The sequence below is a fragment of the Nerophis lumbriciformis genome, linkage group LG02, assembly GCF_033978685.3.
Source record: "Nerophis lumbriciformis linkage group LG02, RoL_Nlum_v2.1, whole genome shotgun sequence".
In the NCBI taxonomy this organism is placed as follows: Eukaryota; Metazoa; Chordata; class Actinopteri; order Syngnathiformes; family Syngnathidae; genus Nerophis; species Nerophis lumbriciformis.
The window spans coordinates 64,682,501-64,699,826 of NC_084549.2; the positions used below are offsets into that span (position 1 = coordinate 64,682,501).

At 38.6% G+C, this 17,326-nt stretch overlaps 1 protein-coding gene across 1 annotated transcript in view; it reads right to left on the reverse strand.

The window, feature by feature from the left end:
- The window catches only part of LOC133610394 (acetylcholine receptor subunit alpha-like), a 44,844-nt gene that overhangs the window by 11,981 nt on the left and 15,537 nt on the right, over positions 1–17,326 (reverse strand). Inside the window, exons 2-5 of the mRNA XM_061966608.2 lie at positions 8,366–8,508; positions 8,233–8,277; positions 508–617; positions 241–436 (exon numbers count right to left, since the gene is read on the reverse strand). Coding sequence (XP_061822592.1) covers positions 241–436; positions 508–617; positions 8,233–8,277; positions 8,366–8,508 — 494 coding nt within the window. The remainder of the gene's footprint in view (positions 1–240; positions 437–507; positions 618–8,232; positions 8,278–8,365; positions 8,509–17,326) is intronic.

Here is a 17,326-nt window from a genome sequence, read left to right on the forward strand (position 1 = left end):
AATATTTTTTAAATGTGCAGCGGGCTGTTAAAAAAATTGGCCACGTGCCGTAAATGGCTTTGCACAACCCTGCTTTAATGTACGACCACATGGGCTAATATCGCTTTGTAGATCGACTACTAAATAGTATTGTAAACTATTACAAACCTCCACAGTTTATCATTGTGGTATTTTGGATTTGCAGCATTTGAGACAACAAAAAGGTTTTATTCATGCATGTCTGTTCAAGTCCAAACTCACTGGGTTGATGACGACCAGCCGGCCGTCGTAGGTCCACGTCCCCAGCTTCATGCTGCAGTTCTGCAGGTCAAAGGGGAAATGCAGGACGATGATCTCGCAGTAACTCTTAAAGATGGCGGGAGGGTTCCACGTGATCTTTCCAGTGTGCTCCAGCAGGACTTTAGTTTCATGGATGATGGCAAAGTCGCCGTCAGCGCTAGCCAGGAGGAAAGATGGCAGAAGGTCAGTATGTGTGTGTTTGTACACACACGTGCAAGGTTTGTTTACTTGTTGTAAAGCACCAAGTCAGGCTTCCAGATGTCTGTGGACGGGATACGAATCTTCCTGATGCCGCCGTAGTCGTCAGGATTCCAGTGCAGGTTCACGTCAGTCCATTGCTGTGCGTCACAGTCAAGCACTTCAATTAGTGGCTTTAACCATGTAGGGGTGCAACGATTGGTCAAATATGAACAAATATCGACAAACACAATTTCATTTGATTTAATTTATTTCATTATTTATTTTAATGTAATTCTATACATATATATATATATATATATATATATATATATATATATATATATATATATATATATATATATATATACAGGTAAAAGCCAGTAAATTAGAATATTTTGAAAAACTTGATTTATTTCAGTAATTGCATTCAAAAGGTGTAACTTGTACATTATATTTATTCATTGCACACAGACTGATGCATTCAAATGTTTATTTCATTTAATTTTGATGATTTGAAGTGGCAACAAATGAAAATCCAAAATTCCGTGTGTCACAAAATTAGAATATTACTTAAGGCTAATACAAAAAAGGGATTTTTAGAAATGTTGGCCAACTGAAAAGTATGACAATGAAAAATATGAGCATGTACAATACTCAATACTTGGTTGGAGCTCCTTTTGCCTCAATTACTGCGTTAATGCGGCGTGGCATGGAGTCGATGAGTTTCTGGCACTGCTCAGGTGTTATGAGAGCCCAGGTTGCTCTGATAGTGGCCTTCAACTCTTCTGCGTTATTGGGTCTGGCATTCTGCATCTTCCTTTTCACAATACCCCACAGATTTTCTATGGGGCTAAGGTCAGGGGAGTTGGCGGGCCAATTTAGAACAGAAATACCATGGTCCGTAAACCAGGCACGGGTAGATTTTGCGCTGTGTGCAGGCGCCAAGTCCTGTTGGAACTTGAAATCTCCATCTCCATAGAGCAGGTCAGCAGCAGGAAGCATGAAGTGCTCTAAAACTTGCTGGTAGACGGCTGCGTTGACCCTGGATCTCAGGAAACAGAGTGGACCGACACCAGCAGATGACATGGCACCCCAAACCATCACCCAACCATGCAAATTTTGCATTTCCTTTGGAAATCGAGGTCCCAGAGTCTGGAGGAAGACAGGAGAGGCACAGGATCCACGTTGCCTGAAGTCTAGTGTAAAGTTTCCACCATCAGTGATGGTTTGGGGTGCCATGTCATCTGCTGGTGTCGGTCCACTCTGTTTCCTGAGATCCAGGGTCAACGCAGCCGTCTACCAGCAAGTTTTAGAGCACTTCATGCATCCTGCTGCTGACCTGCTCTATGGAGATGGAGATTTCAAGTTCCAACAGGACTTGGCGCCTGCACACAGCGCAAAATCTACCCGTGCCTGGTTTACGGACCATGGTATGTCTGTTCTAAATTGGCCCGCCAACTCCCCTGACCTTAGCCCCATAGAAAATCTGTGGGGTATTGTGAAAAGGAAGATGCAGAATGCCAGACCCAAAAACGCAGAAGAGTTGAAGGCCACTATCAGAGCAACCTGGGCTCTCATAACACCTGAGCAGTGCCAGAAACTCATCGACTCCATGCCACGCCGCATTAACGCAGTACCGTATTTTCCGCACTATAAGGCGCACCTAAAAACCACAATTTTTCTCAAAAGCTGACAGTGCGCCTTATAACCCGGTGCGCTTTATTACGATTCATTTTCATAAAGTTTCGATCTCGCAACTTCGGTAAACAGCCGCCATCTTTTTTCCCGGTAGAACAGGAAGCGCTTCTTCTTCTACGCAAGCAACCGCCAAGGAAAGCACCCGCCCCCATAGAACAGGAAGCGCTTCTTCTTCTACTGTAAGCAACCACCCGCCCCCGGAAGAAGAAGAAAAAACGCGCGGATATCACCGTACGTTTCATTTCCTGTTTACATCTGTAAAGACCACAAAATGGCTCCTACTAAGCGACAAGGATCCGGTTCATAAAAAGACGCAATCTCTCCATCCGCACACGGATTACTACCGTATTTCACAGCAACTGATATTCCTGTGAACCGCACTGTGGAACGGGAGCACGTACGGTGAATATTCGCACCACAGGGAATGAGAAGTCATCCTTCACTGTGGTTCTAGCTTGCCATGCTAACTTCCACCCATGGTGATATTCAAAAGGAAGACCTTGCCAAAAGAGACCTTTCCAGCCGGCGTCATCATAAAAGCTAACTCGAAGGGATGGATGGATGAAGAAAAGATGAGCGAGTGGTTAAGGGAAGTTTACGCGAAGAGGCCGGGTGGCTTTTTTCACACAGCTCCGAAGGCGAACACACCTTCACTAAGACGGGCAGACAGCGCCGGACGACATACGCCAACATTTGCCAGTGGATCGTAAATGCCTGGGCAGATATTTCGGTCACAACTGTGGTCCGAGCTTTCCGGAAGGCAGGATTCACAGAACTGCTGCACAACAACAGCGACACTGAATCCGATGACTTCGACGAGACGGAGCCGGCCATTTTTGGATCCCACGCTTGCGCAACTTTTCAATTCGGACACCGAAGACGAAGAATTCGAAGGATTTACGAATGAAGAATAACTTCAGAAGGTGAGCGCTATGTTTATTTTGTGTGTTGTGACATTAACGTTCGAGCAACATTATGTTGCTATTGCTCTACACCATTTTGAATTTTACTATGTTTGTGATTGCACATTTGCGTACATTTTGGGACAGAGTTGTTAGAACGCTGGTTTTCAATATATTATTAAAGTTTGACTGAACTATCTGACTGTTTTTTTGACATTCCCTTTAGCGCAGCGTAGGCGCGGCTTATAATCCGGGGCGGCTTATTGGTGGACAAAGTTATGAAATATGTAATTCATTGAAGGTGCGGCTAATAATCCGGTGCGCCTTATAGTGCGGAAAATACGGTAATTGAGGCAAAAGGAGCTCCAACCAAGTATTGAGTATTGTACATGCTCATATTTTTCATTTTCATACTTTTCAGTTGGCCAACATTTCTAAAAATCCCTTTTTTGTATTAGCCTTAAGTAATATTCTAATTTTGTGACACACGGAATTTTGGATTTTCATTTGTTGCCACTTCAAATCATCAAAATTAAATGAAATAAACATTTGAATGCATCAGTCTGTGTGCAATGAATAAATATAATGTACAAGTTACACCTTTTGAATGCAATTACTGAAATAAATCAAGTTTTTCAAAATATTCTAATTTACTGGCTTTTACCTGTGTATATATATATATATATATATATATATTTAAAAAAAAATATATATATTTAATTTTATTTTATTTTTGTTTTACAATAACAGTAACAATGTCGACAATATTGTCGAAAATAACAATTTTATTTGATTTAATTTATTTCGTTATTTATTTTAATGTAATTCTATATGTGTATGTATATATATATATATATATATATATATATTTAAAAAATATATATATATATTTTATTTTATTTTTATTTTACGATAACAGTAACAATGTGGACAATATTGTCGACAATAACAATTATATTTTATTTATTTATTTCATTATTTAATGTAACTTTATTTGATTAAATTGTATTTATTTTTAAAATTGGATTTCATTTAATTTAATTGTTGTTTTACAACAATAGTATCAATGTCAACAATACAAAAAAAATATTTTATTTATTTATTTTATTATTTAATATTTTATTTTGTTTTATTTCTTTCTTTCATCATTTTAATATTTTATTTTGTTTATTTATTTCATTATTTTAATATTTTATTTTGTTTTATTTATTTCATTATTTTATTTTATTAAATCTTATTTATTTTTTATTTCGAGGTTTGAACCCATTCATATTCAATCAATCGATCAATCAAAGTTTATTTATGTAGCCCTTAATCACAAGTGTCTCAAAGGGCTGCACAAGCCACAACGACATCCTCACCTCAGATCCCACATATATTCACATTGTTTCTTACGCAGAAATGTGCTTCACTATACGAACTTTTCGATTTACGAACCCTGTTCAAGAACCGTTTAAATTCGTAAACCGAGGTTCCACTGTATTTACATAAATAACAAACAAAGTTGGATTACCGGAAGTATAACAATGTACGTCATTAGGATGCCGACTACTAGGACGTTCATATATTCCCGTTTAGATGAAGAATGACTCGTATTCCTCACGAAGAAAAGTCTTTTTGTGTCGTTCTCGCCATTCCCGGGTCTAAATTGACTGTCAAAGTGTACCTACTTGTTGGAATACCTCCTCATCCTTCTACTATCCAGGTGAGAGGTATGGTTTTTGATCACAAATAAAGTTTGACGAGCAAGGAAACGAGAAAGCAGTTGAACAGTCTATTGTCAACATTGGCACACAAGCTCCGCTATAAATAGTTGGTCTGCGTTAGCACTTATATTCAAGCCACCAAATGTAAATGGAGTATTGTTGGCGCATTTTGGATATTTTTTTATTGGGTTTTATGGGCGGAATAGAGGACCGCTGTCATGTCTTTCATAATGATTGTTCAGTTCCCCTTTAAAGGTGAAGGTAACAACAGTTTCTACTGCGGGAAACTTGAACCCATTATTCATATTCACATCGTTTCTTACGCAGACATGTTCTTTTTATACGAACTTTTCGATTTCCGAACCCTGTCCAAGAACCGTTTTAAGTTCGGAAATCGAGGTCACACTGTATAAATGACAAAGAAAATCGAGTTACCGGAAGTATAACAATGTACGTCATTAGGATGCCGACTACGAGGACGTTGATATATTCCCGTTTAGATGAAGAATGACTCGTGAAGAAACGTCTTCTCGTGTCGTTCTCGCCATTCCCGGGTCTAAATAAAGTGTACCAACTTGTCGGAATACGTCCTCATCCTTCTACTATCCTGGTGAGAGGCATGGTTTTTGATCACAAATAAAGTTTGACGAACAAGGATCAGTCTATTGTCAACATTGGCACACAAGCGCCGCTATAAATAGTTGGTCTGCGTTAGCGCTTGTAATAACGATATCACGAATACTTGCTAATAATATTCAAGTCACCAAATGTAAATGGAGTATTGTTGGCGCATATTGGATGTTATTTTGTTGGGTTTTATTGGCGGAATAGAGGACCGCTGTCATGTCTTTCATAATGATTGTTCAGTTCCCCTTTAAAGGTGAAGGCAACAACAGTTTCTACTGCGGGAAACTTGAACCTATTATTCATATTCACATTGTTTCTTACGCAGATATGTTCTTTTTATACAAACTTTTCGATTTACGAACCCTGTTCAAGAACCGTTTTAAGTTCGGAAATCGAGGTTACACTGTATTTACATAAATGACAAAGAAAATCGAGTTTCCGGAAGTATAACAATGTACGTCATTAGGATGCCGACTACTAGGACATTGATATATTCCCGTTTAGATGAAGAATGACTTGTGAAGAAACGTATTTCGTGTCGTTCTCGCCATTCCCGGGTCTAAATAAAGCGTACCAACTTTTTGGAATACGTCCTCATCCTTCTACTATCCTGGTGAGAGGCATGGTTTTTGATCACAAATAAAGTTTGACGAGCAAGGAAACGAGGAAGCAGATGATCAGTCTATTGTCAACATTGGCACACAAGCGCCGCTATAAATAGTTGGTCTGCGTCAGAGCTTGTAATAACGATATCACGAATACTTGCTAATAATATTCAAGTCACCAAATGTAAATGGAGTATTGTTGGCGCATATTGGATGTTATTTTGTTGGGTTTTATGGGCGGAATTGAGGACCGCTGTCATGTCTTTCATAATGATTGTTCAGTTCCCCTTTAAAGGTGAAGGTAACAACAGTTTCTACTGCGGGAAACTTGAACCCATTATTCATATTCACATTGTTTCTTACGCAGATATGTTCTTTTTATACGAACTTTTCGATTTACGAACCCTGTTCAAGAACTGTTTTAAGTTCGGAAATCGAGGTTACACTGTATTTACATAAATGACAAAAAAAATCGAGTTTTCCGAAGTATAACAATGTACGTCATTAGGATGCCGACTTGTAGGACGTTGATATATTCCCGTTTAGATGAAGAATGACTCGTGAAGAAACGTATTTTCGTGTCGTTCTCGCCATTCCCGGGTCTAAATAAAGTGTACCAACTTGTCGGAATACGTCCTCATCCTTCTACTATCCTGGTGAGAGGCATGGTTTTTGATCACAAATAAAGTTTGACGAGCAAGGAAACGAGGAAGCAGTTGATCAGTCGATTTTGTCAACATTGGCACACAAGCTCTGCTATAAATAGTTGGTCTGCGTTAGCGCTTGTAATAACGATATCACGAATACTTGCTAATAATTCACATTGTTTCCTACGCAGAAAAGTGCTTCACTATACGAACTTTTTGATTTACAAACCCTGTTTAAGAACCGTTTAAGGTCGTAAATCGTGGTAGCACTATAATTACATAAATGACAAACAAATTCGAGTGACCGGAAGTATAACAATGTACGTCATTAGGATGGCGACTACTAGGACGTTCACATATTCCCGTTTAAATGAAGAATGACTCGTATTCCTCGCGATGAAACGTCTTTTTGTGTCGTTCTCACCATTCCGGGTCTAAATTGACTGTCAAAGTGTACCTACTTGTTGGAATACCTCCTCATCCTTCTACTATCCAGGTGAGAGGTATGGTTTTTGATCACAAATAAAGTTTGACGAGCAAGTAAACGATGAAGAATGACTCGTGAAGAAACGTCTTCTCGTGTCGTTCTCGCCATTCCCGGGTCTAAATAAAGTGTACCAACTTGTCGGAATACGTCCTCATCCTTCTACTATCCTGGTGAGAGGCATGGTTTTTGATCACAAATAAAGTTTGACGAACAAGGATCAGTCTATTGTCAACATTGGCACACAAGCGCCGCTATAAATAGTTGGTTTGCGTCAGAGCTTGTAATAACGATATCACGAATACTTCATAATAATATTCAAGTCACCAAATGTAAATGGAGTATTGTTGGCGCATATTGGATGTTATTTTGTTGGGTTTTATTGGCGGAATAGAGGACCGCTGTCATGTCTTTCATAATGATTGTTCAGTTCCCCTTTAAAGGTGAAGGTAACAACGGTTTCTACTGCGGGAAACTTGTAACCCATTATTCATATTCACATTGTTTCTTACGCAGATATGTTCTTTTTATACGAACTTTTCGATTTACGAACCCTGTTCAAGAACCATTTTAAGTTCGGAAATCGAGGTTACACTGTATTTACATAAATGACAAAGAAAATCGAGTTTCCGGAAGTATAACAATGTACGTCATTAGGATGCCGACTAGTACGACGTTCATATATTCCCGTTTAGATGAAGAATGACTCGTGAAGAAACGTCTTTTTGTGTCGTTCTCGCCATTCCCGGGTCTAAATAGAGTGTACCAACTTGTCGGAATACCTCCTCATCCTTCTACTATCCGGGTGAGAGGTATGTTTTTTGATCACAAATAAAGTTTGATGAGCAAGGAAACGAGGAAGCAGTTGATCAGTCGATTTTGTCAACATTGGCACACAAGCTCCGCTATAAATAGTTGGTCTGTGTTAGCGCTTGTAATAACAATATCACAAATTCAAGTCACCAAATGTAAATGAAGAATTGTTGGCGCATTTTTGGATGTTTTTTTATTGGGTTTTATGGGCGGAATAGAGGACCGCTGTCATGTGTTTCATAATGATTGTTCAGTTCCCCTTTAAAGGTGAATGTACCAACAGTTTCTTACCTGTTTGAGGCGGACATTACTGGTCACAATCTGGTTGACTTCATCCTGAAGGGGAAAACAAATCGTGTAAACGCAGTTTTGACTCGGCAGAAGAAGAAATATGGCACTCATGTCTTTGCAATGAGGGTCTGACCACGCTGATGAGCTGGATCAACTGCAGTCCCACCGTGACCACCACGGCCTCGCTGAAGTGGTTGACGGGGCGGACCACCTTGTTGTAGCCCGTGAACAGGTGCTTCACCAGGCGGGTCTCGTCTTCCGAGCAGGCGGTCAGACCTGCCGCACAAGAGCATGACAGACGGAAGGCTTTGGACCATGGACAGAAGGGTTTGGACCAGGTCTACCAGTGTTGTTTCAGGCAGCGGCCAGCAGGAGGCGCGAGGCAGAGCCATGTCGGTCACTCAGTCAACGTCCCGCGCCCCCTCAAATACTGGCGTGACAGCGACGCCTCTGTGGTTCTCACAATGAACCCCGTGACGTCCGACCAGCAACCCGAGAGCCTTTCAGCCGGTCAGCGTGGAGAAGGAATTCAGGAAGAGCGAGGGGTCGATCAGATGACAGACGCGCAGGAACAGGCGGACGCAGACGGATCAACGAGCAGACCGACTGAATGACTGGCGAGCCGGCGATAAGCGCGGCGATCAAGTCCCGCTGGGGACCAGAGAACTTCATCTAGGTGCTAAGAGGCCTCTTGACAGGAAGTTAACCCGAATTTAACACCTCGTATGGCACATTCTTTATGTACAGACCACTTCCTGAGGCTTGGCAGTAGCCCTCCATGCTTTTTACTTCACATTTTGCAGAGTATTAATGTGTAGAAATCAGCATCTGGAACATCGTACGCCAAGATATTCAACCGGCGGCCAGCGGACCAAATCCACTGACCCCCGAGTTCAGTTCAAATCTCCCATATTTCTTACAAATCTAACAATTTTGCAGCAAATTCCCAAAAACACAGGGCTGTTTTACTGAAATGTGTAATTCTAACAGAATAAATAGACCAAAAACAAAAGTCCTGGTTGGTAAAGGGAGAAGTCCGGTCCCCCGGTCCTTAGCTTTTAGTCAAATTTAGTCGAATAGCCCTGGCGTGTGCTGTTTGACCCCCAATTTGTTCCATTTGCTCAACAATTTTCCTTTGAAAAAACAATGCTACTCTAATGACCTAGCTAGTGAGCTAGTTAGCGAAATAACTCAAAAAGCTACGTGCAGATATCCATGAAAATTTCAGGAAATGTCCAAAATGGGATACAAAACAACTGATTACATGTTGGGCCTGATCCAGGCGGTTTATCCTCCGTTACCTTGCGTTTATGTCACAGTGAGTGTGTATGCTGGCGGAAATGGGATAAGAAACATGTGATTACATTTTGGGGCTGATCCGTATCACCGTCTGGATTCAGGACTCATTTTATTTTACTATTGGAAAGTAGGGCCTGGCAGAGGTCCGAGGGCCTCTCTAATATTGTATGAATGTCCGAGCATTCACATGGTTGAGGCCACAGCCCACAGTTTTAATCTGATCGGAACCGTTCTAGTATCAAAACGTTCCGCTGAACCGGAAATCGTAAGCGCCCCAAAACAGTTTTCCGGGATATTTTTCCCATTGAAAATGAATTGGACATTTTTCGAACTCTAACAATTCCCACATTTTCTGCCCAATTTGAGCCGTTCCACCATCCACACACTTCACTCAACTTGAACAATCAAACTACCATTTTCCAAGTCCAAACAAATTCCAGGAATCAGAACCGTTCTAGTATCAAAACATTCCGCTGAACCGGAAATCATAAGCGCCCCAAAACAGTTTTCCGGGATATTTTTCCCATTGAAAATGAATTGGCCATTTTTCGAACTCTAACAATTCCCACATTTTCTGCCCAATTTGAGCCGTTCCACCATCCACACACTTCACTCAACTGGAACAATCAAACTACCATTTTCCAAGTCCACAGAAATTCCAGGAATTCACAGAATTCCCGGTTTTCTAAAGCCCTGTTTTCACCTCTTGCTGGAACGTTTTCAAAGTCCACATTTTTCAACCAGTTCCAACCATTCTGCCATCAAATAATTTCTCTTAGTTGGGACAAAAACATTTTTTAGTTTTTTTTCCTTACAAATTTCCAGTTTTCCAGGAATTCCAGAATACTCATTCTTAATTCAAACTGTTACTACGTCAACATTTTTCAATGGTTTCTAAAAATTCCTACACCAACCCGTTCATATCCTCTACAACAATTGTGCTAGTATCAATATTTTCAAAAATTCCCAAATTTCCAGGAAATTCCCATTCTAATAAAGTATTCAAAGTTTTCCAAGCCCAAAATTCTCAATATTTTGCGCCATTTTTGCCCGATTCTGACCTTTAAACCATCCACTCACACTACTCTTACAATATATCGAACGCAAAACATTTTTTTTCCCTTTCTCCAAATTCCCGGATTTCCGGGACATTTTTTTCATTGAAAATGAATGGGACATTTTTCTAACGTGAACAATTCCCACATTTCCCACACAATTTAAGCCGTTCCACCATCCACACACTCCACTCAACTTGAACAATCAAACCACCATTTTCCAAGTCCAAAGAAATTCCCAGAATTCCCGTTTTTCCAAAGCCCTGTTTTCACCTCTTGCTGGAAAGTTTTCAGAGTCCACATTTTTCAACCAGTTCCAACCATTCTGCCATCAAATAATTTCTCTTGGTTGGGACAACAAAAGTTGCTATTTTTTTCCCGTACAAATCTCCGGTTTTCCAGGAATTCGGAATACCCATTCTTAATTCAAACTGTTACTATGTCAACATTTTTCAATGTATTCTAAAAATTCTTACACCAACCCATTTATATCATCTACAACAATTGTGCTAGTATCAACATTTTCAAAATATTCTGAAATTTCCAGGAAATTCCAATTCAAATGAATAGACGTGTTCAAAGTTCTACAATGCTTAAAATTCTAAAAATTGTGCGCGATTTTTACCCGATTCCGACCTTTCAACCATCCACCCACACTACTCTTCCGACATATCGAACACAAGACATTTTTTTCCCTTTCCCAAAATTCCCGGTTTTCTGGGACATTTTTCCCATTGAAAATGAATGGGCCATTTTTCCAACTTGAAATATTCCCACATTTTCCACCCAATTCAAGCTGTTCCACCATCCACACACTCCACTCAACTTGAACAATCAAACTACCATTTTCCAAGTCCAAAGAAATTCCAGGAATTCTCAGAATTCCCGTTTTTTCAAAGCCCTGTTTTCACCTCTTGCTGGAAAGTTTTCACAATTCACATTTTTCAACCAATTCCAACCATTCTGCCATCAAATAATTTCTCGTAGTTGGGACAACAGAAGTTTTTAGGCTTTTTTTCCGTACAAATTTCCAGTTTTCCAGGAATTCCAGAATACTCATTCTTAATTCAAACTGTTACGTCAACATTTTTCAATGGTTTCTAAAAATTCCTACACCAACCTATTCATATCCTCTACGTCAATTGTGCTAGTATCAACATTTTCAAAAATTCCCAAATTTCCAGGAAATTCCCATTCTAATAAAGTATTCAAAGTTTTCCAAGCCCAAAATTCTCAAGATTTTGCGCCATTTTTGCCCGATTCCGACCTTTCAACCATCCACTCACACTACTCTTCTGATATATCGAACGCAAAACATTTTTTTCCCTTTCTCCAACTTCCCGGATTTCCGGGACATTTTTCCCATTGAAAATGAACGGGCCATTTTTCTAACTTGAACAATTCCCACATTTCCCACCCAATTTAAGCCGTTCCACAATCCACACAGTCCACTCAACTTGAACAATCAAACTACCATTTTCCAAGTCCAAAGAAATTCCAAAATTTCCCAGAATTCCCGTTTTTCCAAAGCCCTGTTTTCACCTCTTGCTAGAAAGTTTTCACAGTCCACATTTTTCAACCAATTCCAACCATTGTGCTATCAAATAATTTCTCTTAGTTGGTACAACAAAAGTTGCTATTTTTCCCGTACAAATCTCCTGTTTTCCAGGAATTCTGCAATACTCATTGTTAATTCAAACTTACTACGTCAACATTTTTCAATGTATTCTAAAAATTCCTACACCAACCCATTTATATCATCTACGACAATTGTGCTAGTATCAACATTTTCGAAAATTTCCGAAATTTCCAGGAAATTCCAATTCAAATGAATGGACGTATTCAAAGTTCTACAATGCCTAAAATTCTAAAAATTCCCGGTTTTCTGGGACATTTTTCCCATTGAAAATGAATGGGCCATTTTTTCTAACTTGAACAATTCCCACATTTCCCACCCAATTTAAGCCGTTCCACCATCCACACACTCCACTCAGCTCGAACAATCAAACTACCATTTTCCAAGTCCAAAGAAATTCCAGAAATTCCCAGAATTCCCGTTTTTCCAAAGCCCTGTTTTTATCTCTTTTCACAGTCCACATTTTTCAACCAATTCCAACAATTCTGCCATCAAATAATTTCTCTTAGTTGGGACAACAAAAGTTGCTATTTTTTTCCCATACAAATCTCCGGTTTTCCAGGAATTCGGAATACCCATTCTTAATTCAAACTGTTACTATGTCAACATTTTTCAATGTATTCTAAAAATTCTTACACCAACCCATTTATATCATAAACGACAATTGTGCTAGTATCAACATTTTCAAAATATTCTGAAATTTCCAGGAAATTCCAATTCAAATGAATAGACGTATTCAAAGTTCTACAATGCCTAAAATTCTAAAAATTGTGCGCGATTTTTACCCGATTCCGACCTTTCAACCATCCACCCACACTACTCTTCCGAAATATCGAACACAAGACGTTTTTTTCCCTTTCCCAAAATTCCCGGTTTTCTGGGACATTTTTCCCATTGAAAATGAAGGGGCCATTTTTCTAACTTAAACAATTCCCACATTTCCCACCCAATTTAAGCCGTTCCACCATCTACACACTCCACTCAACTTGAGCAATCAAACTACCATTTTCCAAGTCCAAAGAAATTCCAAAAATTCCCAGAATTCCCATTTTTCCAAAGCCCTGTTTTCACCTCTTGCTAGAAAGCTTTCACAGTCCACATTTTTCAACCAATTCCAACCATTGTGCCATCAAATAATTTCTCTTGGTTGGGACAACAAAAGTTGCTATTTTTCTCGTACAAATCTCCTGTTTTCCAGGAATTCTGCAATACTCATTCTTAATTCAAACTTACTACGTCAACATTTTTCAATGTATTCTAAAAATTCCTACACCAACCCATTTATATCATCTACGACAATTGTGCTAGTATCAACATTTTCAAAAATTTCCGAAATTTCCAGGAAATTCCAATTCAAATAAATGGACATATTCAAAGTTCTACAATGCCTAAAATTCTAAAAATTCCTGGTTTTCTGGGACATTTTTCCCATTGAAAATGAATGGGCCATTTTTCCAACTTGAACAATTCCCACATTTCCCACCCAATTTAAGCCGTTCCACCATCCACACAGTCAACTCAACTTGAACAATCAAACTACCATTTTCCAAGTCCAAAGAAATTCCAGAAATTCTCAGAATTCCCGTTTTTTCAAAGCCCTGTTTTCACCTCTTGCTGGAAAGTTTTCACAGTCCACATTTTTCAACCAATTCCAACCATTCTGCCATCAAATAATTTCTCGTAGTTGGGACAACAGAAGTTTTTAGTTTTTTTTCCCGTACAAATTTCCAGTTTTCCAGGAATTCCAGAATACTCATTCTTAATTCAAACTGTTACATCAACATTTTTCAATGGTTTCTAAAAATTCCTACACCAACCTATTCATATCCTCTACGACAATTGTGCTAGTATCAACATTTTAAAAAATTCCCAAATTTCCAGGAAATTCCCATTCAAATAAATGGACGTATTCAAAATTTTCCAAGCCCAAAACTCTCAAGATTTTGCGCCATTTTTGCCCGATTTCGACCTTTCAACCATCCACTCACACTACTCTTCCGATATATCGAACGCAAAACATTTTTTTCCCTTTCTCCAAATTCCCGGATTTCCGGGACATTTTCCCCATTGAAAATGAATGGGCCATTTTTCTAACGTGAACAATTCCCACATTTCCCACACAATTTAAGCCGTTCCACCATCCACACACTCCACTCAACTTGAACAATCAAACCACCATTTTCCAAGTCCAAAGAAATTCCCAGAATTCCCGTTTTTCCAAAGCCCTGTTTTCACCTCTAGCTGGAAAGCTTTCACAGTCCACATTTTTCAACCAATTCCAACCATGCATCAAATAATTTCTCTTAGTTGGGACAACAAAAGTTGCTATTTTTTTCCCGTCCAAATTTCCGGTTTTCCAGGAATTCCGGAATACCCATTCTTAATTCAAACTGTTACTACGTCAACATTTTTCAATGAATTGTAAAAATTCCCACACCAACCCATTCATATCATCTACGACAATTGTGCTAGTATCAACATTTTCAAAAATTCCCGAAATTCCCAAATTTTCAGGAAATTCCCATTCAAGAGCCACAATGTGAACTTGTACATTCATTAAAGATGTGATGACAGCCATCATTACCTGACATGCAGCCCGTATCATCAATGGCTGTGCAAATGTGCACACTTTCTTCAGGCAGTCGTCTTCATAAATCTCATTGGAACCAAAACCAAACATTGCAGATTCACCATTCATCACTGAATGTGACTTTCATCCAGTCATCCATAGTCCACCATTGCTTTTCCTTAGTGGAACCTTGTTTGTTTTATATTTAAATGTTAATGACTTATTTAGTCTATATTTTCTGTATTTAGTACCCATTTCCTTTAGGCGCTTTCTTACAGTTTCCGCCCATTTAGGAGAGGATTTTACAACCTTTCCATGTTTGTACTCAGCCCAGATTTTAGACACGGCTTACTGTGAATAATCAACATATTTTGCAGCTCTGCGTGATGATTTAACTTCTTGAATAAGTTTGATAATCCTCTCCTTTGTTCCAATTGGCATCTCCCATGATTCATGTCAATCCACCTGATGCAACAGCTCTCCAAGGTGTGAGCAGTCCTTTATAACTGCAGACTATTCAATCTGATGCAGCTGTTGCCTCTGGAATTGCAAATTTGCAGGGTATTCCATCATGTTTTCCTTCGGCTTGATCTTAAAATGAAACTGTTACTGAGTACCACAATGTTCTTTTAGTGTTTCTCAAAGCCAGAAAGTTTTTGAAATAACTGTAATTTGTCTTTATCTGACGTTTTCCCCTACAAAATGAACTCAATGAACATCTTCCAAGTCTGCTGATTACATCATTTTTTGGCAAGTTTTTTTTATTTTATTGTTCATTGTGTACCCTCTCACCCCCAAAGTTCAGCTGGGATAGGCTCCAGCTCACCCCTGACCCCACTGATGGTGGGGTGGAGGACAAGTGCCATAGAAAATAGATGAATGACACAAAGTACATAGAAAAATTCTGTTTCCGGGTCAAACTTTCGCCATCATTAATCCTGCGAAAAAACCCTGTCATACAAGTGTAAAAAGAAGTTAACCACTGTTAATACCCGTCTTCAACCCTATAAAGCCTGAACCATGAAATAATTAACAACAAATCAAATTATTTGAAACTAAAGCTTTGATTGGTCCTTTTAAACAAATATATTTTTTTCTACAAAAATCAATTTCCATATATGATTTTCAATTTGTATCATATTTGACACAGCCAGTCACAAAATAAAAATTCTGTGTTATTATTTATAACAAACCAAAACATAATGTAATACATAGAAACATATAATATATATATTATTTCCAAACCAAAAAAAACATTTGTCATCTTCCCCAACTGCTCCAGAGTACTTGAATTTTACATAAAAAAAAAAAAAAAAAAAAAAAAAAATATATATATATATATAACATTTTTTTTTTTTTTAAAGCATCTTCAATGTTGTAATTAATTACAATCTAAAAAAAAAACTTACAAAAAGTCAACATCATTATGTATCATGTAAATAGCAGCTCCACAACAGCTCAGTACACAATAGCACAGAAGCTATGGTAGATATACCTGTACGTAATAAGAAGGGGCGTCAAAAGAATCTAGACTTATTTGTAACGATTCTTAATCAATTAAAAAAAAAAAGTTACATATATTTTTTTTATCTCAACAACTAACAAACGTGTCCGCATCATTTAACTTAACATATATATAATAAGTTGTGTGTTTTTCATATATACAATTGGTCTCGATTGGACTAAATTCACTCGATCAAGCCTTTTCTAACATTACGCACTGTAAAAATATTAACAGTATGTATAACTCCTGCTGATATCAAATTGGCTCAATATCAGTATCGGCCAATACTCAAGGCTCCAAAATTGGTATCGGAAGTGGAAAAAGTTGTATGGGGACACCCCTACTAGTGATAACTAGCAACAATACTTTATTTTTTCTCTCTCATAAAATCAAGAAGCTATAATTCATTATGGCAACACACACTAAATAATACAGCAAGTTAAATATGTATATTTACCTCTACATTTACCATATTGTGTAACGTAAACATTATATTTGTTTATTTGAAACATCTAAAAACGGAATTTTTTTTTATAATGCATGAAATGCAATGCAATTCCAATTGACTAATTTACAGTTACATTTCCTTTTATGCCTGCTGTTTCAAATTTGATACACACATGTTCAAAACAGTTTTACTATAAACGGTGTCTCTCGTTTCTTCTTTGAGGCAATCTTGCAACTGGACAGCCCTCTAGTACGTCAATTACTGCCCCCAATGTGGATGTACCTGATCTGATACGTCAGGCTTTTTAGGAAAAAAAAACTAAACACTGATGATGTAGAAGGCTCCAAAACTTGCGTACTGTATCACTTATGATACAAATGGCGCAATGCAAATTTGATGTGTGCCACGCATCGTTTTGAAATAATCTTAACTGGCTTAAAAGGCAGTTGACGGACACGGCGTCTCGTCTGTTGCGCCCCCTTTGATGTGTCCGGCGACAGAAATAGACGGAGAGGGAGGGAGCGAACCGACACTCGGGGCCATCAGTCACCGCTCGACTCCCGTTTCCTCCTCACCTTTCACG